Source organism: Aethalodelphis obliquidens, unplaced genomic scaffold (genome assembly GCF_003676395.1).
Source record: "Aethalodelphis obliquidens isolate GAN/ISIS:26980383/991018 unplaced genomic scaffold, ASM367639v1 scaffold90, whole genome shotgun sequence".
NCBI lineage: Eukaryota > Metazoa > Chordata > Mammalia > Artiodactyla > Delphinidae > Aethalodelphis > Aethalodelphis obliquidens.
Genome location: NW_020838034.1, coordinates 6,041,592 through 6,066,327, shown reverse-complemented (window position 1 = coordinate 6,066,327; position 24,736 = coordinate 6,041,592). Strand labels below are relative to the sequence as shown.

At 45.0% G+C, this 24,736-nt stretch overlaps 2 protein-coding genes across 8 annotated transcripts; both read right to left on the bottom strand.

Moving 5' to 3' along the window:
• Positions 1 to 188: 188 nt before the first annotated feature.
• USP21 (ubiquitin specific peptidase 21) lies at positions 189 to 6,855 on the bottom strand. 5 transcript variants are annotated; one of them, XM_027095206.1, is made up of 13 exons: positions 6,149 to 6,855; positions 4,718 to 5,337; positions 3,868 to 3,927; positions 3,589 to 3,709; positions 3,254 to 3,365; positions 2,931 to 3,086; positions 2,360 to 2,424; positions 2,000 to 2,103; positions 1,731 to 1,817; positions 1,367 to 1,445; positions 1,029 to 1,136; positions 808 to 922; positions 189 to 567 (listed from the first exon to the last, which is right to left on the bottom strand). In XM_027095206.1, the coding sequence occupies exons 2-13, from the start codon at positions 5,315 to 5,317 to the stop codon at positions 477 to 479; spliced, it is 1,698 nt and encodes a 565-aa protein (XP_026951007.1). In that variant the 5' UTR covers positions 5,318 to 5,337; positions 6,149 to 6,855; the 3' UTR covers positions 189 to 476. The 5 variants fall into 5 exon arrangements, with proteins under 5 accessions (XP_026951007.1, XP_026951009.1, XP_026951008.1 ...); XM_027095208.1 differs by lacking the exon at positions 6,149 to 6,855 and adding an exon at positions 5,663 to 5,993; XM_027095207.1 differs by lacking the exon at positions 6,149 to 6,855 and adding an exon at positions 5,667 to 5,993.
• A 114-nt stretch (positions 6,856 to 6,969) lies between these two features.
• Positions 6,970 to 24,377, bottom strand: UFC1 (ubiquitin-fold modifier conjugating enzyme 1). 3 transcript variants are annotated; one of them, XM_027095249.1, is made up of 7 exons: positions 24,189 to 24,377; positions 10,335 to 10,457; positions 8,631 to 8,698; positions 8,330 to 8,393; positions 7,960 to 8,036; positions 7,617 to 7,707; positions 6,970 to 7,414 (listed from the first exon to the last, which is right to left on the bottom strand). In XM_027095249.1, the coding sequence occupies exons 2-7, from the start codon at positions 10,455 to 10,457 to the stop codon at positions 7,334 to 7,336; spliced, it is 504 nt and encodes a 167-aa protein (XP_026951050.1). In that variant the 5' UTR covers positions 24,189 to 24,377; the 3' UTR covers positions 6,970 to 7,333. The 3 variants fall into 3 exon arrangements, with proteins under 3 accessions (XP_026951050.1, XP_026951049.1, XP_026951048.1); XM_027095248.1 differs by lacking the exon at positions 24,189 to 24,377 and adding an exon at positions 10,615 to 10,630; XM_027095247.1 differs by lacking the exon at positions 24,189 to 24,377 and having other exon boundaries at positions 10,335 to 10,491.
• Between the last annotated feature and the right edge of the window lie 359 nt (positions 24,378 to 24,736).

Here is a 24,736-nt window from a genome sequence, read left to right as displayed (position 1 = left end):
AAACCTTCATTGCGTGGTCAAACCTTGGCATCAACGGGTCCTGGTCCGGCACCTCTATCCCCACTCCCACCCCCACGGCTTTGAGCGCGCCCCCATCTGTTCAGAGAGGGAACTGAGTCCCAGGAAGACTCCAATTCGGCCTAGTTCTGTATCTCCACCCCCTTTAAGCACAAATACAAATAAGGACATCATTTTTTCTTAATAAATTTATTCACAAAAAAAAAGTGAGACTGTAGAGGGTCTGGGGGCTGTACACGGGCAGGGGCCTGGGGAGCTCTGTACATGGGGCTGGGAGACAGGGGAGCCTCCAGGTAGAAGGGTATTTTTTAATAAAAAAAATAATGGGAGGTACAACCACCCCCTCCCCCCTCCCCGATTAAAAAGACACAAAAATAGACGTCTCTGAGGTAAATGGGGAGCCTGGGGGCTTGAGGGTGTTGAAAGGGTTTCACAGGTGCCAGGGCTTAAAGGGGATGTCACAGGCACCGGGGTGGCTCCTGCATCAGTTGGTAGAACAGCACGTAGCCCTCACTGGATGCCACCTGGTTTTCACTAACAGGGGAGACACTAGGAAGAAGGGAGATGGGGAAGGAGGTGTGATCATTCCTGCATATTCCCCCCTCCCCACATGATCAACCTCACAGCATCCCGGTAGTGATCAGGAAAGACGCCCCCCATACCCACACACACACCCACCCACCGCCTGCCTTTTACCAGGCACTGTGCTCTCCTGGGGCTCCGTATTAGGGAAAGGTGTCAGGGCTGCAGCGGGAATGGGGCAGGAGTTGAATAGGAGGCTATTCTCACCGAGAGTCATTGTAGACATGCCAACCAGTCTGGCACCGGCACAGGGCTGTGTAGTGGCCATAGTGGACACTGCCCGAGTGGTTGCAAAGGGCATACAGCTGATATACGGGGCTTCCTTCGGGGTTAGAGAAGACCAAATTCTATAGTCAGAGCTGTGCCCCACTCCCACTCTCTCCCTCCCCTTCATGGGAGCTCCTCAGGACCTTCCCTACAAGACTCACCGGCTTTGTCACTGGCAAAGTCCCCTAGGCTCAGTCGCTGCAGCGGGAAGTCTACACCTACTGAACTTTTCTTGATGGAGCCCCGGGAGGCTGAAAATCGATTAAGATCTAAGCTCTGGTTAAGGAGAATTTGGGAGGCAGAGGGCCTCTGAGGGGGGCTGAGGAATTGAATGTTGTCCACTCCCCTCCCTGAACACACATGGGGAGCTTGGTAGGGAAAGGTGGAGTGGCAGGCTTTTCCTAAGGAAAACTGAATTCCCAAATGTCCAACCTCTGCAAACATGGGGAATGAGGAAAAAGAATGAATGGGAGAAATAAGAATTTGAAGATTAGGATACGGAGCACGAGGATTCGGGGGAATCTTTGTACTGTCAACTTTTTGGTACTTCGTGTTTTCTGCCGACATTGGTCACACACCTGAGTAAATGTCAAATAATATAAGGTTAACGTGCTCCTCACCTCCGTTGGCTTTTCTGACACCCTGACTCACATACAAATTTACTATGCTCCCTATTACTTCTGTATCCTCTGGGCCACTGCCCTCTGCCCTGGGAATCCCAGGACATATCTGAAACTCCTACACAAACCCAGACATATATAAGTGTTATTTTTCATACTAAGGCATCATGCAACCACTTTTACCCTTATGGAGCCCCCCCAGGTCTCCCACCCGTACTATATCCCTCGTGAACCCACACATACTGGGGCATTCTCCGATTCTAGCTCTTCTTCCTTGGTGAAAAGGCTGAAACAATCCCGCAGAGACACCTTGCCCCCGGCAAATCCTTTCTGGGGGGAAAGGAGAGTGAAGGGTCAGCATGTTCTGAATTTCCTTTTCCAACGCTTCTCAATTAATCCAAGCTTCATTTCTGCTCCAGAGACCCACAGGGTTCCCTCCCACACTGGGGGTGGGTAGGGTTGGGTCACAGAACCCATGTCCCATCCACCCCTGGAATCTTCTGGAATCCCACCTTGGGGATGGGCAGGGACAGGTCACAAAAAACCTCGAAGGTCGTGGAGCGATACCCACAGGACTGGCACTTGAGACAACTTTTCAACTGGCCCACAAATAGGTCTAGATAGAAGCAAAGGGGCAGGAGAAACAGTCATTGTGGGATGCCTGAGATGCTTCCTTGGATTCCCATCTCTTCCCACCTGTTTGCCTGACGCTTCCTTTCCCACCACCGACACTCCTCACAAACCCCTCACAACTTCTCCACATTTTCGTCATCCAGTCTTATTCCCACACCCCTAGATAGGATTGATTTTTTTCTGCCAAGCCCGCATCCCCCACACACTAACTTTCCCCATCACTTTGTCTCGTTCCATACCCACAATCTTGCTGTCCTCTCGCTCCAGGTAACGCTTCCACATTAGGTTGGCTCGGTCGTCATCGCTAGGACAGATCAAGGGAAGTGGGGAGCACCCATGAGACAGCAGGAACACCGGGCACCCCCAACACCACTGAAATGATCCACAGAGCCCTGTACCCCACCCATACCCCAGCTCCTTCTCTAAATTTCAAGAAACAGACAAAGGAGTAATGCTTCAGAAGACTTTCCAGGGAAATCCAAGGTGAGAGGAAAAGAAAGGAATGTCGACAAGGGAAGAACATGCCGTCTTCCTCCACCTGGCTTCAGACCCCTTAGGTACCTTGTAAATTAATTATCCCCTCCTCCGTCAATATGGTGACAGCCATAGCACTATCTTCTGCCTCCATCTGTGCCCCTCAGCCTCCCTCCTCCTCCTGCCTTCTTCCTACTTCTGCACTGCTTCTCAAACCATTTTCTGAGCTAAGTATTTCCTTGGACACTACATCCTCAATCTTGACTAGCTTACTTCTGTGAAGGATGAATGCTGCTGATAAACTACTGCGGAAGAGAAGGAGGGGAGCAACCTTACCTTAACTCAGGTTCTTCTAGCAAAGCCCCTCCACGGCGGGGTTGGGAGGGAGCTGGACTATTGGCCAGGACTGGCGGAGCCCGGCGGTCTCGTCGGTTGATTTCGAGGTGCAGCCGCTCCATGAGGAGCTTCAGAAACTCTTGGGCATCCTGCTGGCTGCAGTCAGACAAAGAACATGGGCAACTGACCCCTGCCTAGTCCACAGTCACTAACCCCTGTCCCCACTTCCTGGATGAAGAGCGTCTCAAGGCTCAGAATGATGCTGCTTGGCCCTACCCCCAGACAAGGCCAGAGAGAAATCCCATACCCTCCAGCTCTCCCACCTGTATCCAGAGAAGGAGGGAACGTATTTCTGGAAGACAGCTCGGAATCGAGTAGGATTCACAGCTTCACAGGAGTCAGGGTGCCACAGGGCACCAATCACATCTGCAAAGGCTATTAGGGTGGGAGTGGGGAAGGGAAACAGTGGTTAATGACTAGAAGAGGGAAGCAAGAGGAGGCTTAGAAGGTAGAAAACAACCTCTAGGAAATCAGGCACTGGGAAAAACAGATACACCTGCCAGCTTTCAGGGTTGGGGCCACTGGCACTGGCAGATGGACCTACAAGGGTTTGGGGAAAAGAGGACTTGAAAGAAGGGAGCAGGAGTTGTCGCCCCACCTTCAGTGAGCTCTTGGGCTCGGCCCCCTCCAGGCACCTCTTGCCGGAAGTCCCTTCGCAGACAGAAGTCCCGAAGAGGCCGAGTGCTGCTCAAACACTGTAGCACAGCATTCAGGAAGCACTGGGGAGCAGTAAAGACAGTGCCATTACCTCCCCAGACCAGTGCCTAGGAAGCCTTAGGAGAACTTCAGTGCTGTCCTTCCCCAAGTTTCCCTCCCCATGCCTGCCTCCAACACCAGTTCACATTCCTGTTAGAAAAGACAGGAGAATGGCTCTCACCGTGTTCCCCAGGTTTCGGAGGCCAACATGACCAGAGCCCAGAAGCAGTGTGTGATGAGCCTGGAAGGTCAGAGTACAGTCAGCACGTTCCCATATATCCCACCTGGCGCTTTAACCTTTCAACAGCATGCTGCCCACTGCCTTCCCCACCCCATCCTTCACCCTCAAACTCTACACTTTTTCCGTCACTGGGTATTAGGGTCTCCCTACCTCAATGGCCATGAGCAGTAAGCCTAACACAGCTGAGTGTACCACGGACTCAGCCATGGCTGTCCCACCTATTCCCCACTTACTCCTCTGCCCAGCTAGCCGGCGATGCAGCTCCTGGGGCAACTCCCCAAGCACTGGCATGGTTGCCCAGCTGCTCCCCACCCCCACCTTGCTACCCCCAAGGCCCCCTCCTGCACCCGTGGCCCCTTCCTGCACCCTCTCCTGACGGCTCCAATTGCAATCAGCCTAGCTCACTTAGCTCAGGAAATGGGCAACCGCACGAGCTCAGATGTTCTGAGCCTGCCCCTCTTCAGCTCCAGAGATTAATTAGGCCTAGGCAGCATCCTAGGAGACAAGGTACAGCAAGGGAAGGTAAGGGCCTGGGGACCCAAAGAATTCCAAATGGTTTATTCCTTGGGGACTGAAATGGCACACCATTCTGGGGAGTCACAGACAACCCTGGAAAGGGTCTATGAGGCTTAAAGTTACTTAAATAAGGGAGAGGAGAGTCCAAACTACTGAAATGAAGGGGGTGAAAAAGGAACTTGGCAAAAAGGGGAAAGGAAAGCCATATGATGGCAAGAAAGCTGGAGGCATGGAGGAACATGGGCATGGAAGGCGTGTGCTGGCAAGTCCTCACCATCTTGTCATCGGAGTAGAAAGGTTCAGAGGGCCGGGCAGATATCACGTGGAAGGAGCCATGGGAAGTAGGGGGCTCTGTCCGTATGCTGAACAAGGTGGGTGGCCCAGAAAAGCCCCCAAGGCGGCGGAGAGAGGTGCTACGTCTCAAAGTGGGTGGCTCAGGTCGGAGAGCCAAGCGGCTCAGTGCAGCCCCTAGCTCTCCAGTGCCGCGGTGCCCTCCCAAGGCAATCCCCATTGGACGCAAGTCCCCACTGCTCACAGACTTGGAACGGGCTAGGTTGGTCCTTGATGGGAGAGGCAGAGCCACAGTTGGGGGTGGTGAGCCAGGCAGGGGAACTCCATGATCTGCCCGAAGCGGGCCTCTGGGACGAGGGCCTGAGGTCCGTCCCCGTCCCAGCTCCAGTTTCTTGAGCCGTTCCTCAGGGGGACCTGGCCTAGGAGGCAGAGGTCGTAACACAGGGTTCGGCCCAGGGCCTGGGTTTCGGCGCTCCTTGCTCCGGGCCCTGGGAGCAAATGGTAGCTTGGATCCCACTCGGGGCTGGACATTAAGAGGTTGCTCTCGGGTCCGTCCCAGGCGGTGCTCAGAAGCCTGGGGCATTGTGGACACTCAGGCTGGACCTGAGAGGAGAAGAGACGATCAGCGTTTGAATATGGAGGGAGGTGGGAACCTAGGCTGCCATACTAGCTACATGCATGGAGGGCAGGAACCATGTCTAGTGTATCAATCATTGTATCCCCTGTGCCTAGTATAGTGTTTGGTACAAAGTAAACACTTAGTATCCATTGAGTAAATGAATGAATGAATGATAGCAGGCAGGGCTTTGACTCTTTCTACATTCCTCACGCCCTTCCTGCAGAATCTGCTTTACTGGAGAGCCAATGATAAAGAGTTCCTATCTCGGCTGTCTTTATAATCTAGGTGCTCATGAAGGTTCCCCCATACCTGCCTAGTCAAGTGGGATGTGCTCTGGGTCACTTGGGACCTCTGGTCAAATAGCGGTGTGGATGCAAGTATAACAGCCCCAAGGACAGCATTCCATTCTCAAACCCCTGCCCCTCCTGGCTGCAAATGAAGCACACTAAAAAGGTTACTCCCTCCCCCACCTCTGAGCTCCAAAGTGGTGTTGGGGCTCACGGGCTGTGGCGGGGAGGGAGGACGAACTAACTCCCTGACCCCTAATCTCTGCACATCTCCCACCACAGGAGGTTTCAACCGGGTCCGCCCCCCTCGAGGGCAGAAAGGCCGAGGCTGCTGATTGGCTACGGGGTCCAGCGGCATATTCTACACGATCCATGGATGCTGGTCCCTCCAGCCCAGTTCTCGCAGGCCTGCCGGGCCCCCAGCACCTCTGCTTTTGGGGTGGGCGATCTCTCGGGTCTGGAACAGTCTTCCCTCGGCACCCCCACACCATAACGCCCCGGACCGTACCTGTCCCCGGGTGAGGCGGCGGGGTAGGCCAGCCGGGGCCAGGCCCCAGCTCAGGGCCACCCCCTACTACCCTCGTGCAGCGCCCCCGCGGGCCCGGCTGCAGCTTTAGCCGCAGCTAGTGCCCAGATCTCTCCCACCGCAGGGGCCGCCGCCATCTTTGTTGGTCCCGCCCGGCCACCGGCCGCCGGCTTCACTGTCTCTCAGAGCGCCTGCGCACCCACACTCAGACTCCGCCCACCGGCTTCCTCGGCGCTTGCGTGAACCCGCCCCCTAGGCTCCGCTGCCGACACCATGGAAACACAGCCAACTTTAGGACCGCCAGTTCCCAGCTTTGGCAAGAATTGTCTTTAAACCATCGCTCCAAAGCAAGTCCCTAAAGTAGAGTCCCATCTCCCCACCCCGTGGCTCTAAAGGATATAGATCTGACAATCGTAGTATGGCCCCCCGGCTTGCAGCACAGATCCTTCCCAGGGAGCAGGGGTGCGAATGCAGGGCCTGGGTCCAGCCCACAGACCAGTGAAGTATCCACATAGGGTTGGGAAGATCCCTGGAGGGCAGGGAATACTGGCCCTGCAAAACCAGTCGTCAAGCATCTTGCAGGCCAAAGCGGTAGGCTCCCTGCTAAAGGACAAAAGCAGATCTCAGCAGCAGGGAGAGCAGTCAGGATTTCCTCTCATTCCCCAGCTCCAGAACAGAGCATCCTCCATTTCCCCTTCCCTCCCGAACTAGTATAGTTGTACATGTGCCTTGGGTCTTAGCCTGCTGACCCTAAGCCTGCTCACCCTCTATTAACAGCCACCAATGAGAACCACAAGCCAAGCCACAGGAGAAAGCAGCTTTTATTGATGAGTTATCTCCAGAAACCAAAAAGACTATGTACCCACTTTCAGTCACCCCCTATCCCTCCAGGACCTCACACTGCTCCACCTGGACAAGGGATATAAATTGCCTTTTGGTTTTTCAAGGCCCTAGTCTTTCTTCTTCCTGTGTAGCCCAACTTAGAAATTCAGCAGCAATACCGTTGTTTTTTTCAGCAGTGTCTGCTGCAACTGTTGATACTTAGTAACAATTATGGGTGAAGGGGTGTAGGGGGAAGTGGTTAGATGAGTAAAAAGAATGATGCACAGGAAAACAGGAACGTAGCCTATGGAAGGTCCCTCTGTCCTGCCTCAGTGGATTGATCCTTCATTGGCTGCATTTCTCTTTATGCTGAATCACTCCCTTCTGAATCAGATCGGGGATTTCCACTGCCAGCCACGGACCCAGCTGCAATACAAGGGAGATCCTGTGAGATTACTACCACCCAATCAATGCCTCTTATTCCATCAGAAGCTCCTTCCTAGAGATATTCTAGGAGAGCACGCCCAAAGGAAAACACTGTTATTCCTTGTTTACTCTCAGTTACTTTTCTTATACCACTCAGGACCTAACCCCTTCTCCCCTTATATACCAAATACTCCAAACTTACCCCCAGAGCCATGAGATGAGCTAGTCCAAACTTAGGCACATTCCTGGCCCACAAAGGCTTAAAGTGATCAGTCAGGCATATTTTGCCACCCCTATGAGAGGGACAAGATGATCAGAAGGTGTTGACATGCAAGGTATACCATAAAGCACAGCAGGCTCTTGAGAGCACAGGAAGACTACTGGTGATCGGAATTGAGAACAAGGTCAGCTAAGTGCTTTGCCCAGGCTTGGCAGAGGGAGACCTGGAGTCTCTCTAGGCCTGCAGACTCTGGGAAAACTCCTGCCTCAAAGAGTTCTTCCCCAAGGCCTTCTTTGACCTTTTCCCATCTCCTATTCGGTCCTACCTGTACATCTTTGCTGTTTTTCCATCCAGTTCAGGGACTGCGATTTCTGGAGCAGTAGTGGGATATGTGATAGGAATCTGGAAGAATTATAAAGCTTTAATAAAACAGAATCAGAATAGAAAGGAACTAATCTAATCAGATATACACATTTCTTGGTTGAACTGAAATGTTCTATAAACTCATCAAGCAGCAGTCACACACCAGGATTCTGGACATGGAGATGAACAACTATAACCTATGCTTGTTTCAAACCTCAGCTTTTCCCTCCCATTTAAAAAGTTATCTTTGGTCCCTCCTGGTTAGCTTGTTAACAATCACCTAATCCCTCCTGTTCTACTAACCTCCATAATTCCCACTCCATCATACTCACATCAAACTCGATGTCAAACTCATATTTGAGGAGGTCATGGATGTACCAGCATTTTCCAAACCACCTGTAACACAGACCAAACCTCAGTGCAATTTTCCCATTCTTCTAATACTCAGATGACATCTTCTTGGCTTAGGTCACCAGCCTGGGAGACTCGTGGGTTGGGAATTGGGGAACTCTGGAGTTGTGGGAGTGGAGACCAGAAAGGGGCAGGAAAGGCCTAGCAGTGGGCTCTGGGACACCAAAATGCTCAAGCTATGTGGCATCCCCACCCTCACACCTCCCAAGAGGGTCTGCCTACCGAGTCCCTTCCTTGTTGGACTCCAGTCGGAACCAATCATTGTCTGCATTCTTGTTGTTCTCCACGTACTAAAAGTAAGAGAGTGAGGTCTTTGAGGGGAGTGTTGAGGTCAAGGGCAGTCCCCCTTCCCTCAAAAGAAAAGTGTGTGATTACTTCCTCTCTTAAGCACCCATATGCTGATGACTTTTAAATCTTTATCTTTAATCTAGAGCTTTTCTCAAAGCTTCAACTCCATTATCCAACTGTGTATTGAAATTTCTACCTTCATTCCACAGGTACCTCAAACTTGGCAGTCCGTTTCCCTCTAGTCTTTCAGACTTGTTTCTCCACTGCACCAATCTCAGTTGGCAGTATTAGCATTCAGTCACCCAAGCTAAAGACCTGGGAATCATCCTTGACCCTCCTTCTCCTTTACTCTACAAACCAATCTTTTACAACGTCCTGCTGATTTTACCTTCTGAATATTCTTTAAAATCTACCTCTCCTCTCTATCTTCACCATAACTCCCAAGTTTAGAGATCATCATCTTTCTTTTGCCTAGATTAATGACAGCCTCCTAACTTCAATCTTATCCCTGTCAATTCTATTTTTCTCTCTACTGCCAGTGACTGATCTAAACCCAAATCTCATCGTGTCACTCCTCCGCTTAACATCCTTTAAAGGTATCCCAATGCCTCCAAGATAAAATTCAAGTGCTCAAATCTATTTGTCAAGCCTTATCTACCACTCCCTGCCACACTTTGATGCTCTAACAACTCTGATCTACTTGTGTTTCTTCATATATGTCATGGTGTTTCTAGCTTCTATGACTGCTCATGCTGTTCCTTTTGCCTTGAATGTTCTTCTCTTACCTTCATGTTTTATCAGGCCAACTTATGTTCACCCTTTAAGCCTCAGCTCAAGCATTGCCTCTTCTAGGAAACCTTCCCTGACCAGACCCAAGCTGGATTTCGGTATCTCACCTCCTGCTTCAAAACATCTTAGCAATTTCTCAGACTCCTTCTCCCTGTTTCTCCACATAATGTATTATCATGATATGTTTCTGTCCACCTCCGTAGGCTCAATTTTATTCGGCTTTGGATGCCCTTCCTAGGTACTTGGCGTACAATAAATGTTTTTTAGTGAATGAATACATGCATCAGGAAAGCTGCTAGCCTTTGAAACAGAGACCACCGCAAGAAAGTCAAATTTTCTTCTCCTTCCACAGAAGGGAGATTAGCTCAGAAGATGGCTCGTTCCTAACCCTGAGCTCAGCTCCTTGTCTCTCTGCAACTAGTATCTACCTGAATTTTCAGCTCTAACGTGGATTCCTCCCTCAGGACAAGTGAAAGAGGGAGCGGAGAGACGCGGACTGGGACTTAGGGTTCCAGGAATTCCTTTTGACCACCTCCCCTACATCCAGGAGAGCAATCACCTGGGGCCAGGAGGACACGTCATTCTCCGGGGCGGCATATCCCCCAAATAACTGCTGCTTTCAGTCAGAAAGTCTGGCGCCACCGTGGCTCCTAACCTGAGTCTCTTGGGAGGCACCTCCTCCCCACCGCGCTTCCCTAAGTCCCCCAGCCCCGCAGTCGTCCAATATCTATGAATTCGTAAAGTTAAACTTTAAAACCGGAAGCGGCTTCCACACGGAGCCTATTCTTAAGGACACCAGATTACCCGCAACCCTTTTGCGACGCGGTTGGCAGTAGAAGCACAACTGACCCGGATAAGAGACTGATATTCCTCCTTGAGTCTCTGCACCCACAACTCCCGATCTCGAGGTCCGGCATTGGTCTTCAGCACCGGGATCTCAGACACAACACGCCGGGTGGCCTCATCCGCCATCTTGGACCAGGGCGCAAGAGAAACACGGAAGTGGTATTACCTGCAGTTTACATTCAGGGCGCCTCCATCTTTACTACTGGACGATGGGGAGTTGGGCTGCCTTGAAACTTCTTTGAATACGATCTTTATTTTATAGTAACGAAGAGAAATTTGTCACCTGATCACTTGCTTATGGGTGCAACGAGAAGAAAAGAATGGAAACGGATGTCTCTGTCCTGAATATAATTAAACCGCAGATTGCTCAAAGGGTGACTTCCGCTCATGCTCAGAGACGTAATCTCAGAAAACGCTTCCGGACACTTGAAGAGTTGTTACAATTTCAGGCAGTTCTAGGCGCTCTTCTGGACGCTGTCATCCTAAAACGCGCGATTCACATGTTTCGGCTTCGAATAAACTTCTTTAACTTATTGTAGTTCAGCTGAGATAGCGGGGGGCCAATGCAGTGATCCATTAGGAGGGTAGTAAACGCCTGAGAATTGTTGGGAACCGTGGAGAATCAAAGTATATACAGTCTCAGCCCTGAACCGTTAACACAATTGAATTAGAAAATTCTTAATAAATGCCAAAGGAGTTTAGAGGTCACGGGAAGACTTGCCTTAGTGTAGCTGAGGTATTTGGGTCTGGAATGAACTCATCTAGGAAGGAATCATGTCTCTTATCTCTAGTGCATGGCACACAGTAGGTACCCAGTAATCCTTTCGCGAAATTTGTATCTTCCAGTTGATTTTCAAACCTAAGCACATTATTTTTGGCCTTAACTTACATATCTTGTTGCAGTGTTAATCGTTCCAACCCATGGCAGTAATTTTGGATCAAATCCCATTAATCATCATTTCTATAGTCTATCTACAACTTTAATTTCTAATGGCTGAAAACTCCAGTACAGTGTTGAGATGAGACAACCTTGTCTTGTTCTGATTTTAGAAGGGAAAGCATTGTCTCTTCCTTAAGTGTGATGTTACCTGTAGGCTTTTCGTGGATGCCCTTTATCAAGTTAAGGAAGTTCCCTTCTCTTCCTAGTGTTGAAGGTTTTTATCATGAATGGATATGGATTTTTTTCCCAAACGCTTTTTGTTTATTCACTGAGATGATGATGTGGTTTTTGTCTTTTATTTGCATGCTATATATTTCTTTCTTTGAAATATTGGATATTGGATAAGGGTAAGGCAAAGCTTGTAATATCTCACTAGAGTTCTTTCTCCTAGAGAAATAAAGATTTATTCCATTTAGGGTGTAGGCCCTGTGGTGTGGTAGAGTGCAGAGATTCGGAATGAGGCTTGCAATTTAATTGTCATAAGACTTTAGAGACGGGGGAGAGAGAAATGGGGAAACGTAGGTCAAAGGATACGAACTCTCAGTTATAAAAAGAATAGATTCTGAGGATTTAATGTACAGCATGGTGACTATAATTAATAAAATGGTATCGTATGTTTGAAAGTTGCTGAGAGTAGATCTTAAGCATTCTTAACCACACATGTGTAAACTATGTGAAGTAAAACTGCGGGGGGGAAAAGACTTTGGAGAGTTACTCTGTGAACTGCATTTTCTCCCCTATAAAAGGAGGACAGTAATGCTTATAGGGTGATTGTAACTATATATGCAGTGTCTCTTCATTCATTCACATAATAGATTTTCAGAATGAAATTCACATTAAATATATGGCAGGGCTTCCCTGGTGGCTAAGTGGTTAAGAATCCGCCTGCCAATGCAGGGGACACGGGTTCAAGCCCTGGTCCGGGAAGATCCCACATGCCGCGGAGCAACTAAGCCCGTGAGCCACAACTATTGAGCCCATGCGCCACAACAACTGAGCCTGCGCTCTAGAGCCCGTGAGCCACAACTACTGAGCCTGCATGCCACAACTACTGAAGCCTGCGTGCCTAGAGTCCGTGCTCCGCAACAAGAGAAGCCACTGCAATGAGATGCCCACGCACTGCAACGAAGAGTAGGCCCTGCTCGCCGCAACTAGAGAAAGCCTGTGCACAGCAACAAAGACCCAATGCAGTCACAAATAAATAAGTAAAAATAAATAAATTTATATATATATATGTATGTGTATATATATACATATATATATATATATGGCAGTAATTTTCAAACTTTTTGTAATACTGGAGCCAGGTTAACAACAACAACAACAAATCTCACTTGGAATCTCAAAATATAAAAATGATCAGTGCAGAGCTGCTCTTGTTCAAGTGCAGGCAGAAGACCTCTAGCCTTAGAATACTTCCCCTATGGTAACAACACATCACACTTTATTGTTTAATTGTCTTGAAAGACTGTAAGCTCACAGTAGAGACTGTGTGTCAGTCTTGTTCATACAATAATACTGTAATGCCTGGCACAAAGTAAGTGCTCAATCAATATTTTTAAAATAAAGGAATATCTTGATGAGTTAGGTAAGCATCAGACAAGCTGTCACCTTAAATCTGCATCTTACCTTTTATTTTTGAAAATCACCTTATTAGACCACTTTGTAAAGCAGAGTTCATAATGCACGACAGCTGTCTTTATTGTAAGCATAGTTGCATCTCTGGAGAGAGAACCTTCTTTAGAGAAGTTTCTTTTTAAATTATCAATTTAGCTGATTCTTGCTTTAAGTAATTCTCACAAGAGATCAGAAGCTAAGGTTGAGAAGACTGAAAGAAGAGTGTGTAGGCCTGAGCTTCATCGTTTTTCAAAGGAAGGGCTCATTCATACACAATTCATGTGTTTATGGAGTTCTTACTACATTCAGGCATTGGAAATACCGTAGTGCACAAGGCAGGCAGAGTCCTTGCCCTCATGGAAATTGTCCTAAAACAGCTATAAAAAGGAACCTGACAGAATTGATCGGAAAACTCAATTCTGGGAAACACACTAACGTCAGACCATGGTTTTGATGGGATAGTACTGTTGAGTACATGAGGGAGCCTCTGAAAGTAGTTGAAAATCCCATTGTCAGTCATCATGGAGAAAGGTAGCTCCTGGGACAAAAGGAGAAATAAATATTGTATTAGGAAAATAAACCTTGGATTAGGAAATGAATTAAAAATTTTCCTCCTTCTGGTCTTTAAGGGGTTAGTCTGGACTCTGATATTCTGGAATATTACTCAGAATGGTGAGGGAAATACTGGTTCTCCTACAGGGAGGGAGCCACCCTATAGAGCAGGGGTCCCTAAGCCCCTGGGGCCGTGGACCGGCACCGGTCCGCACCCTGTTAGGAACTGGGCCGCACAGCAGATGAGCAGCGAGTGAGCAAAGCTTCATCTGCCGCTCCCCGTCGCTCGCACTACCGCCTGAACCCCTCCCCACCCCACCCCGCACCGGTCCGTAGAAAAATCGTCTTCCATGAAACCGGTCCCTGGTGCCAAAAAGGTTGGGGACTGCTGCTATAGAGGATCAGTGTAGATGAGTGGCCACTTTTGTAAAATTTTCTCCTTTATGATTGCCTTTAATTATTCTGGAGACTTCAGCAAAGAATTCTTGTAAACTGTAACCTGATCTCTGTTATGACGTGGGGAATTAGTTTCACACTTAGAGAACTTGGTAAAGTGAATGATAAAAACTAACATTTATACAATGCTTACTGTGTGCTAGGCACTGTCCTAAACGTTTTTAAAAATGAGATCCTTTAATTCTGGCAACAACCTTAAGATAATTACTTTCATTAGCCTCATTTACATTTGAGGAAACTGAGGAAGTCAGGTTCAATGAAAGAAAGCCCTATATCACACAGACACTAAATGGTAGAATTGGAATTCAAGCCCAAGCACAGTCTGGCTCTAGAAATCACATCCTTAACCAGCTTTCTACCATTTCCAGGCCAATGTGAAATTAGCACCAGTGATCTGAGGGGATGGAGGTGGTGGCAGGGGCTATTCACGGCCCTAAAAGGGAAGACAGCTATCAGTAATGAACCAGTGTTTCTGAAAACACCAAGAGAGACTGCAGGAACAAACAGTAGGGCTGCAGGGACATAAATGAGATAACAAACCCACTCCCTGGAATGGGCTGATGTGTGCACAGGACACTCTGAGGTGTTGGTATCATCCCTAGAGATTTTGCAACTATGGACTTTAACTGCAACCTACTAGCTAGTAAGATCTTGGCAAGGGTTGGGAGTGTCAGAGGATTTGGTTAACAAAGATGAAAAGACGTATTCTTTGGGGAGGAAAAACTAATAAGCAGTCAATTACCATAAAATAAAAAATCTCTATTCTGGAGGTATACAAAGTACTGTCTGAGTAAGTATTCCTGAGAATCAGGTAAGGCTGTTAGTATTTGAACTGGAACTGTTAGGATGAGCACATTGAATGTGCGGGCAAGGAGAGAGCAGGGTAAGTATGGCATTCTAAGCAGAAAGAAGAACATGTGTAAGGCAGGAAGGCATGAGGGAATATAGTATTATATTAATGACACAAAATATCTAGATCATTATTTATAACAGAAGAGGGAAGAAAGCTCCTAGAAACTGTTAATGTTATATTAACTATATGGAATATGCTATAGAGAAATATTTATAAAATAAGTGTAAAATCAGAACACAAAATTGTACATAGATATGGTTTTAAAATATTTACTTTTGAATAGGTAATACATACACCTGCTCAAAATTCAAAAGATACAAAAGGATATAGAGTGAAACGTTGTCTCCCTCTTATCTCATTCCTTGGCTAGTTCCCTTCCCCAGGGGCCTCTCCCCTCCAACTAGTTTTTTGTATATCCTTCCAGATATACTCTATGCACTTACCAATATGTACACACACACATTCTTTTAAAACATTTTATAAAAATCATAGCATACTATTCACATTTCTGCACATTGCTTTTTTCACTGAATAATATATCTTGGAGGCTGTTCTATATTAATACATACAAAACTACCTCATTCTTCCCCCCCTCCCCCTCTTTCTTCTTTTGTAGATGCATCCCATTGTATGGATCTACCATAATTTATTCAACAAGACCCTCAGGATGTTTATTTAGGTTGTCTTTTGCTATTACGAACAGTGCTGCAGTTAATAGCCTTGCCTACTCATCATTTTGTACATATGTAATAAATACTTAGATATGGAACTGTTGCCTCAAAAGATTTGTGTATTTTAAATTTTGTTAAATATTGCCAATTTGCCTCTAGAAAGATTAAACCAATTTGTATTACTATTAGCAATATATAAAATGACAAGTTTCCCCACCGCTCGCCCTCAAAAAATCAGAGTTGTTTTTGCCAATTTCATGATTGAAATGGAATCTCAAGACAATTTTAATGTCCATTTCTCTTATTATGAGTAAGGCTGAATATCTTTTCATATGTTTAGGATCCATTTGTATTTCCTTTTCTGTAAATTCTTATATCCTTTGCTCCTTTTTAATTGTCATTCATTTTTTCTTACTGATTTGTATGAGTTTAAAAAATATATATATTAAAGATGTTAGCCGTTTGTGATGAGTTGTAAATATTTTCCCCAGTTAGTCATCTGTCTTTGCTTTTGTTCAAAGTATTTTTAACCATGTGGAAAATTTTCATACATGAGGTCAAGTCTACCAGTCTTTTTTGCTTATAACTTCTGGTGTTGAGTCACCACAACAGTTTATATTATTTTAAAAAAATTATCCCATGTTTTCCTCTAGTACTTTTTCTCTTAAAATGAAAATGACTTTGTTTGTTCCAGCTTATTTAAACAATACGGAAAAATAAAATTAATTCAAAATCCTACCCCAAGAGACAAAAACTTCTATCATTTTAAGTATACATCCTTCCAGACATCTCTATGTGCACATTTTCTTTCTTCTGCTTTCTTTGGGTTTAATTTACTGTTATATAGGTTCTTTTTTTTAAATTAATTTTTACTGGAGTATAGTTGCTTTGTGTTATATAGGTTCTTGAAATGGATGCAAAGCTTATGAACTTTCAGCTTTTCTTTTTTCTTAATATGTGCACTTAAGACTATACATTTTCCTGTAAGCACAGCTTTAGTTACATCTAAGTTTTGGTATGTAATATTTTTATTATCATTCAGTTCAAATTATTTTCTAACTCCAATTGTGATTTTTTGGGGGGTTACTTAGAAGTAGTGTATTTCACAACTTCTAGTTACTTTTTTGTTACTGATTTGTAGCTTAACTACAAATCAAGAAACACACTTTGTATAATTTTAATACTTTGAAATTTGTTAAAATTTGCCTTATAGCACACTATGGTCAGTTTTAAAAATGTTTCAAGTGTGCTTGAAAATAATTTGTAATTTAAAGTTTTGGAGTACAGTGACTATATATCTGCTTGTTGAGTCAAATTTGCTGCTCATGTTATTTTTTATATCCTTACTAATTTTTTTGGGGGGTGTCTACTGGTTCTGAAAGAGGTATCCTCTATCAGTGGATGACAGCAGTATATTAAATCTCCTATTATGATAATGAATTTGTCTATTTTTTTCCTTGTAGCTCTGTTGCTCTATATAATATGAAGTTAAGTGCATACAAATTTAAAACTTCCTGGTAAATTGGACTTGCTGATATGAAGTGCCCTTGTTTATTTCTAGTAATGCTTTTGCTTTCAAGTCTACTGTATCTGTTATTATATAATTTCCTTTGGGTTTATATTTGCACAGTATATCTTTTCCAATTCTTTTACTTTCAACCTTTTTGAACCATTATGTTTTATTTATTTTTTTAATAAAATTTTTAAAATTAATTAATTTTTGGTTGCATTGGGTCTTCGTTGCTGCATGTGGGCTTTCTCTAGTTGCGGCAAGCGGGGGCTACTCGTCGTTGTGGTGTGCGGGCTTCTCATTGTGGTGGCTTCTCTTGTTGTGGAGCACGTGCTCTAGGTGCGCGAGCTTCAGTAGTTGTGGCACACGGGCTTTGTTGCTCCATGGCATTTGGGATCTTCCCGGACCAGGGCTTGAACCCGTGTCCCCTACGTGGGCAGGCGGATTCTTAACCATTGCACCACCAGGGAAGTCCCTGTACCGTTACGTTTTAGATAGTTTCTAGTATTTTATATTAATTACGATTGGCTATTAATACATGTGAAAGTAATTTTAAAGGGTATGTATAATCTTTCCACTGATCTAAGGTGACACCTTTATCAATACAAAATTTCCTCACGTATTTGGGTCTATCCAAGAACATGATATTATTTTCCGTTTGATCAAGTTCTCTTTTATGTGGGTAGCATTTTATTTAATTTAATTTATTTATACATTTATTTATTTAGTTTTGCTGCATTGGGTCTTCGTTGCTGCGCATGTGCTACTCTTTGTTGCAGTGCGCAGGCTTCTCATTGTGGTGGCTTCTTTTGTTGTGCAGCATGGGGGCTCTAGGCACGTGGGCTTCAGTAGCTGTGGCTCGTGGGCTCTAGAGCACAGTCTCAGTAGTTGTGGCGCACGGTCTTAGTTGCTCCATGGTGTGTGGGATCTTCCTGGCCCAGGGCTCGAACCCGTGTCCCCTGCATCGGCAGGCGGATTCTTAACCACTGCACCACGAGGGAAGCCCGTGGGTAGCATTTTAAAATTTCATTCATACTGGGAATTCCCTGGCTGCCTAGTGGTTAGAGCTCTGTGCTTTCACTGCCAAGGACACAGGTTCAATCCCTGGTCAGGGAACTAAGATCCTGCAAGCTATGCGGCACGGGGAAAAATTTTTTCTTTTCATTCATACAGATCTTGCCCATTCTTGTTAATTATTCCTAGGTATTTTATCTGACTTGTCACTATTGGGTCTTTTTTTGATTATACCTTTAACTTATTGTTTATATATAAGGGATATTTATTTCTGCATGTTACTTCCCCTCCCAACCACCACTTTACTAAATTCTAGTAATAATTTTAAAGTTGATTCTCATGATTATATCTATGTAAATAAGCTATCATCTGCAATAATAATTACATTATTATTTTAGCTATATAAAATGTTTACAAATAGCTAAGGCTTGGAAGAAAACATTAAGAAATGAGGTAAAATGAGTTAGGAAAAGTCTTTTTGTTAGTTATAAGTTCATTAATGATTAGCTAAAATGGTAACAGGATTCTTAGCATTTTAAATGAGTTCAGGGCCTGGACACATGGTATTCTAGAAATGAGAAATATTTGTAAGTGAAATTGTTTTCTGTCTAGGTCATCTGAGGAACACACAATATAGCAAATGTCCACATTTTCAAAGAGGGAAATTCTAGATGGTGAATTCTGGAAACTAAAAAACTTAAGATTATTGATTCTTAGTCAAACTGTATAAGTTATTAAAGAGTATTTTATGAATAGAAAAGAAAGCAGCGATCCCCAGATGCCTACAGTGGTTCATGGCGATGTGATTCAGTCTCCCAAGGTGTCGGCTCTTCCTTGCCTTTGGGCCTTTAGCAGGTATCCTCTCAGCCTGGGATATTCCTCCCTTTTCTTCAAGAAGGCTGGCTCCTTTGGGTCCTTTGGGTCTCAGCTTCCACGTAACCTCCTCAAAGAGAGCTTTCCCTGATCATTCATTTTTCTGTCACAGCATTCTGTTCTTTTCCTTCATAGCACCTATCTCAAGTTAAAATGATGTATTTGCTATTTTCTTCCTTAGTGTCAGCCTACCCATGTAAACTGTAAACTCCATGAAGACATGGACCATGTCTGCTTTGTTCACCACTCTGTATCCTATCCTATATGCCTATCACAGTACTTGACATTAGTAAATGCCTAACGTATATTTATTAAGTAAATGACTGAATGACTTTCCTTGTCAGTGTTACTAGATTAACAGACTAGAACATCATAGAGACAGTACATCTTGACTTCAGGAAAACATAAGTTTCCTGATATGTTCTTTGAAAAAGATAGTGAATTTGCTAGAATATAGAATCATTTTTATTTGACTGAACCAACCAAAGAGAATTAATTCTCTAATTAGCTGGTGGGGTTGGTAAAACAGGGCTGTTTTTGTCATGGCCTACCTGTGGGATAACCAATGACTTGGAAAAATCATCCCAATGGGGGCAGCAGAGAGCATTAACAAAGAACCTCCTGAATTTCTGAAACCTGGTGAAAATTGTTATATATAAATATTAGGTAACATTTATCCGCTGCTTACAATGAGCTAGGCCCTGTGTTGACACTGCACATATATTATTTAATATAATCATTAAAACAGGGACCTATGACATGGATGTTATTTTATATTTGCCCTTTTTACAGATGAGAAAAAAAGCTCAGAGAAGGAACTTGCCCAAAGTCATATTAGTGAGGGTCAGAGCTGGCAAATGAAGGGAACAGGCTAAGGAGAATTTTGGACAGCAGATCATTAGGATTCAGTGACTGATTGTGGTCCCTACTCTTCTATTCAGGAGCCAGGAGACACTGGAATTCTAGCTAAGGGCTTACAGCTAGGTTTGAAGTACAACTGAAATTAGGAGCAAGTATGATGCTTGGGTGAAAATGAGTAGCTAGAGCAGCTTGGAGTTAATGGGAAACCAAGACCTAGAGAGGACTGTCAGGTCATCAAGTCATTGTAGGATAAAGTTCAAGAGGAAAGCCCAGGCAGGGACATGGGGATCAGAGTGGGCCTGGAAGAGTCAAGAGGATACTTGTGACAACAGGTTGCTAACAGGGTATAGAATTCCTTAAGGGGATGTCTGGTTTAAAAAGATTTTAATTCTGGCAGAGCTGAGGAACAGCATGGACTGGGACCAGCAGCCTCAAAAGAGTATTCAGATTAAAAAAGATAAGAGATCTACTGTAATTTGAATTGGTAGTACCATTGACTGGGAAAAAAATATTTAGTAGGGACATAGTAGCTATCTGAAGGGCTGACATTTAGCTCTGATGTGTTGATCCAGAGGAAAAAAAAATAGGACCAATAAATGGAAGTTACAAAGAGATTTTTCTAAGTACAGGGAAAAAAAAGGCGTTTCTAACCACTGAAAATTAGAGTGAATTGAGAATTAAGTGCAGGACATACTGGAAATGGGAGCATGTGAAAGGTAGCTGAAGGATGTCAGTTTAATGATTCTAGTGAAGGAAGAGATAATTGTGGGAAGAGAGTGTATTGAGAAGCAGAAAAGAATGGGATTCAGAGTCCAGTTGGAGGGGCCCGTCTTTGAAAGCTGGAGGGATGTTATCTCAGCTGAGGCTCCAAGGAAGAGACAGGAACTGATATAAAGGAAGAGACATGAAAGGCGGAGGAACAGGAGAATCCTACATAGGGTTCTCAATCTTCTGAGAGTTTTCTCGAGTTTTTAGTTGAAGGAGAGGGTGGAAAAAGAACATCAGGCAAGAGATGAAGTTTTTGCTTTAACTGCAGAGATGATGTACAGTTTAAGCCAAAGGGGAACAGCTGCTTAGCTACACCTAACAAAAAATCTTAGTGTTTGAAATATTTTTTCTCAGTGCTGGGCATGAGAGTGCCCGTCTCCTTGGTTTAGTTAGTATTTATCCCATTTCACCTCAGGAAATCTGCTCAGCTCTCTTTATTGGCATTATGATCTCTTCAGCACCTATTATATCTCAAGGCTTCACGTTTTTTGTCTGTCTGTCTTTTGTTTTGGCCACGCAGCGTGGCATGCGGGATCTTAGTTCCCTGACCACGGATCAAACCTGTGCCCCCTGCAATGGAAGCACGGAGTTCTAACCACTGGATTGCCAGGGAATTCCCAAAGGCTTCACGTTTTAAGAGTGAATTTCCAGGGCCCCCCCAAAGCAGAAAACTTTCCTACAAATGCAGTCATGAATGGACTAACTTAGGAACAGCTGGCCAGGCAACTGTCCCAATGTCTGGAATTTGTAAAATTTAGTTAAGGTTTGGCCCCAGGGAAAAGGATTAGGTCCTTCCAGTCCTATAAAGGAAGAGGGATTACTTTGAAGGCCTAATGAAGAAAAATCCCAGTCCTTCCTTTAGCTTTCCATTCTGAGTGAAGAAGGCAATCTATCTTTTCCCCAGAGGCTGCAAAGAGCAGACAGGACACCATACTATTAGAGAAGGGAGTCCTCAGCATGGACTCTCCTCTCTAATCCTCTAAATGGGGTTGGGTTAAGTTTAGGAGACGGGCTCATGGAAAGGAATTACTACCATGATGTCAAGATTGCTAAGTATCAAACCACTTCCGGACATGGGTAGGGAGAGAACATGATTCTATTTTAAGAAGTAGTGCCTGCATCTGCCTCTTTTGTGGGCTTATGTGGGTGGGGCACATCCCCCTTCCATATATCACAGCTAGCTACCTCTGTCCTGATGACTCGTCCACTAGGAAAAGTTAGCAAGTAATCTGTGAAGAAAATGAGAATATAGGGGAGGCTGTTTACAACAGAACAGAGTTCCAGTATGGGGTGGTGGTGAAGCGGGGGTAGACATTTTTGGCTTTTTCTAATGGATATCTCTTCCCTTCAACTGTGTAAAGTAGAGGTTGTTCATTCTTCTACTCCTGTAGGAAAGGGTGGCAGGGTATCATCCTTCTCTTTGCAATCCACTGCTACTTTCAGATGATTGTGCTCTCATCCTCTTGTAAAAACTCTTCCTTCTTTAAAGCCTATGCCATTTGGCTCTACTACTCTTTATCCCTCATGCTTACTAAGAACTCCAGTGCCTATTAAATAACCTCTCTGTGCCAACTCTTCCTATCTGGGTGGTTTTAGGAAAATCTACGTGATCATTAGCTAGTTTTTGACCTTCTCAACTCCAACTTATACTCCTACTTTCTTTTTTGTTTTTAATTAATTAATTTATTTTATTATTTTTTATTTTTTGGCTGTGTCAGGTCTTCGTTGCGGCATATGTCATCTTTCATTGCAGTGCGCGTGGGCTTCTCTCTAGTTGCGGCATGCGCGTTTTCTCTCTCTGTAGTTGTGGCGCACAGGCTCTGTAGTTTGCAGCATGAGGGCTCTCTAGTTGAGGCGTGCAAGCTTAGCTGCCCCACAGCACGTGGGAATCTTAGTTCTCCGACTAGGGATCGAGCCCGTGTCCCCTGCGTTGGAAGGCAGATTCTTTACCACTGGACGACCAGGGAAGCCCCTATTCCTACTTTCAATTCCTTAACTTTACCATTTCTGGCAACACAAGTTTTTCTTTCTGGCAGCTTAAGGGCCATAGTAAAGAATAGGAGAGGAAGCATTCTTGACTGTGGAATATTAGTGGTGCCAGAACTGGCTGGTGTTGACTTCAAGACCCACTGAAAGACTGGAACTGGCAACCATGATATATAAGGATGGAACAGCATGGGGGTTGAATTCCACGTGATATTTGGTGATGGTTCAAGATCTGGATTTGACCTTTATGCCAAGTTCCCAAGAAACCTGGGTCTGGAGCTAGCTTTTAACCTTTCTTGTTAGCTGCCTTTCTGGGGACATCTGACACTTTTAATAACTTCCATCCTCTTGAAACACTCTCTTCCTTCTGATTCTGTGACAATTAGGATCCAGTGTTTTTCTTCCTCACTGGTTGTTCCTTTTCAAAGATTCTCCAAGGGCTCTCCTACTTGTGCCTTAAATGTTAGAATTCACCAAGGCACTCTTCTTAGCCCTCTGCTGTTCTCTGGGGAGCTTATCCAAATCTATGGCTTCAGCTACCACTGAAATGTTCATGATCCCGAAATTCTGGCCTATACATCATTGGAGTTTTTAAAAAGCAGCTTTCTATAAAAGTAATATATGTTATGTATACAGTAAAACAAATTCAAACAGTAAAGATGAATCTAAAATAAAAAGCATAAGTTTCATCCCTCCCAGGCCCACTCTTCATAGGTAATTTTTTAACGCTTGTGTAAATATGTAAGTATTCTTCTGCACTTGCTTTTTTTCCATTTAATATAATTTTCTCCCATGTGTTAGATTTGTACCTTCAACTGCCATTTGGACATCTCCATCTGGCTGTCCCACAGATATCTAAAACTCCTTCCCTTTCTTTGTAATTCTCCCTTATGCTATACCCTACTGCTAGTCTCTTTCTACCGTCAACACCGTGAAGAAATTGTCTTTACACACTGTGCCTTTCCAGTCACGCAATTTACCTCAATGTTGTTTCTACCCCCACTGTATCTCTGAAACAGCTTTCTCCAAAATTACTAAACGACTTACTTGTTGCAAAATCCAATGGACACATTTTAGTCCACACCTTACCTGATCTGTTATGTTTGACACTGACCAGTTTCCTTGATACTTCTCTCCTGGTTTCTTCTTTCCTTTCCTTCTCAATGTCCTCTTTTCCTCTCTCTTCCCTTATGTCATCTCAAATTCCTCTTTCTAGGCCATCTTAGTCACTTCCATGGCTTCAACAACTTTTTATATTCACACGCTAGGGCGCGCCCTCCCCCGTCCCCCAAACTTTCCTTTTGGACTCCCAACCCACCTTATCTAATATTCTATTGTCTAATGGATATCCCACAGGCACCTAAAGCTCACTCTTCCCCCACCCCAAACAACAATGAAAATGGCATTATTCCCCAGGTGCCCAAGCCAGAACACTGGGAAATACCTTGGATTCCTCCCTCAGCCTCATACCCGTTTCCGATCAATTTTTCCCCATCTGCACTCCCCACTTCTAGAGGACAGACCGCTGTAGTCTCTTACCAGGGTAAGAGCTTCCCAATTGTTCTTGCCTCTAACTTCACGCCCTCCAATTCATTCTCCTCATTGCAACCAGTGATCCTTCTAAAACGCAAATATATTTGTTCACACCTCTGCTAAGACTCTTCAAAACCTATTCATTACCCTTAGGATAAAATAAACTAATTTACAAGGCCTTGCGTAATCAGGCCCCTCCCAACCTCCGGGACTCATCTATTACCTCTCTTTTAACCAAACCAGGCTGCTGGCAGCTCCAGAAGGTACCTAGCCCCCCACCCTCAATTCCCAACAGTCCAGTATTCAGCTCAGGCGACACTTCCTTCAGGAAGTGGGTGCTCAAAAACCAAATGCTCAAAAAGTGAAATCCGAGAGGGTATCTGAAAAGCACTTTCTGTTCCGGACCCAAGTTTACGGAACGTCCGGGTTACCAGGAAGCTCAGAGCAAAGGTCAAACCCAGATCATGAACCTTCCCCCAAGTTCGCGGGGCAATCCGACCCCCGTAATATTCCGCCCTTATGCGTCATGGCTGCCAGTCGCAGTCTTTCAATGGATCCTGAAGTCGACACCAGACAGCTCCCACCCCACCAACGTTTCCACACTCAAGAACGCAACCCTCTCTCATGCCTTACTACGGCCCTGAAGCCGTACTGAAGAAAAACTTGCGTTGCCAGCTTGCCCCAAAGCAAGATGGCTGCCAATCTCTATTCTCCGCTACCGAAATGAAGCTATCCACTTCCCGTTTAATGCCGCTGCCAGGCTGCCCTCAA

Bases quoted from the DNA above. Each gene is read 5' to 3' on its own strand.
- USP21 (XM_027095206.1), bottom strand. From the start codon at position 5,317: ATGCCCCAGGCTTCTGAGCACCGCCTGGGACGGACCCGAGAGCAACCT. The intron at 3,087-3,253 runs GTGGGAGAGCTG...GTCTGACTGCAG, and splicing joins CCCTCCTTCTCTGGATACAG to CCAGCAGGATGCCCAAGAGT. The intron at 1,818-1,999 runs GTGGGATTCCAG...CTTTCCCCCCAG, and splicing joins TGTCCCTGCCCATCCCCAAG to AAAGGATTTGCCGGGGGCAA.
- UFC1 (XM_027095249.1), bottom strand. From the start codon at position 10,457: ATGGCGGATGAGGCCACCCGGCGTGTTGTGTCTGAGATCCCGGTGCTG. The intron at 8,699-10,334 runs GTCAGTTGTGCT...TCTTACTTTTAG, and splicing joins AATATCAGTCTCTTATCCGG to TACGTGGAGAACAACAAGAA. The intron at 7,708-7,959 runs GTAGGACCGAAT...TCCCTCTCATAG, and splicing joins AAAACAGCAAAGATGTACAG to GGGTGGCAAAATATGCCTGA.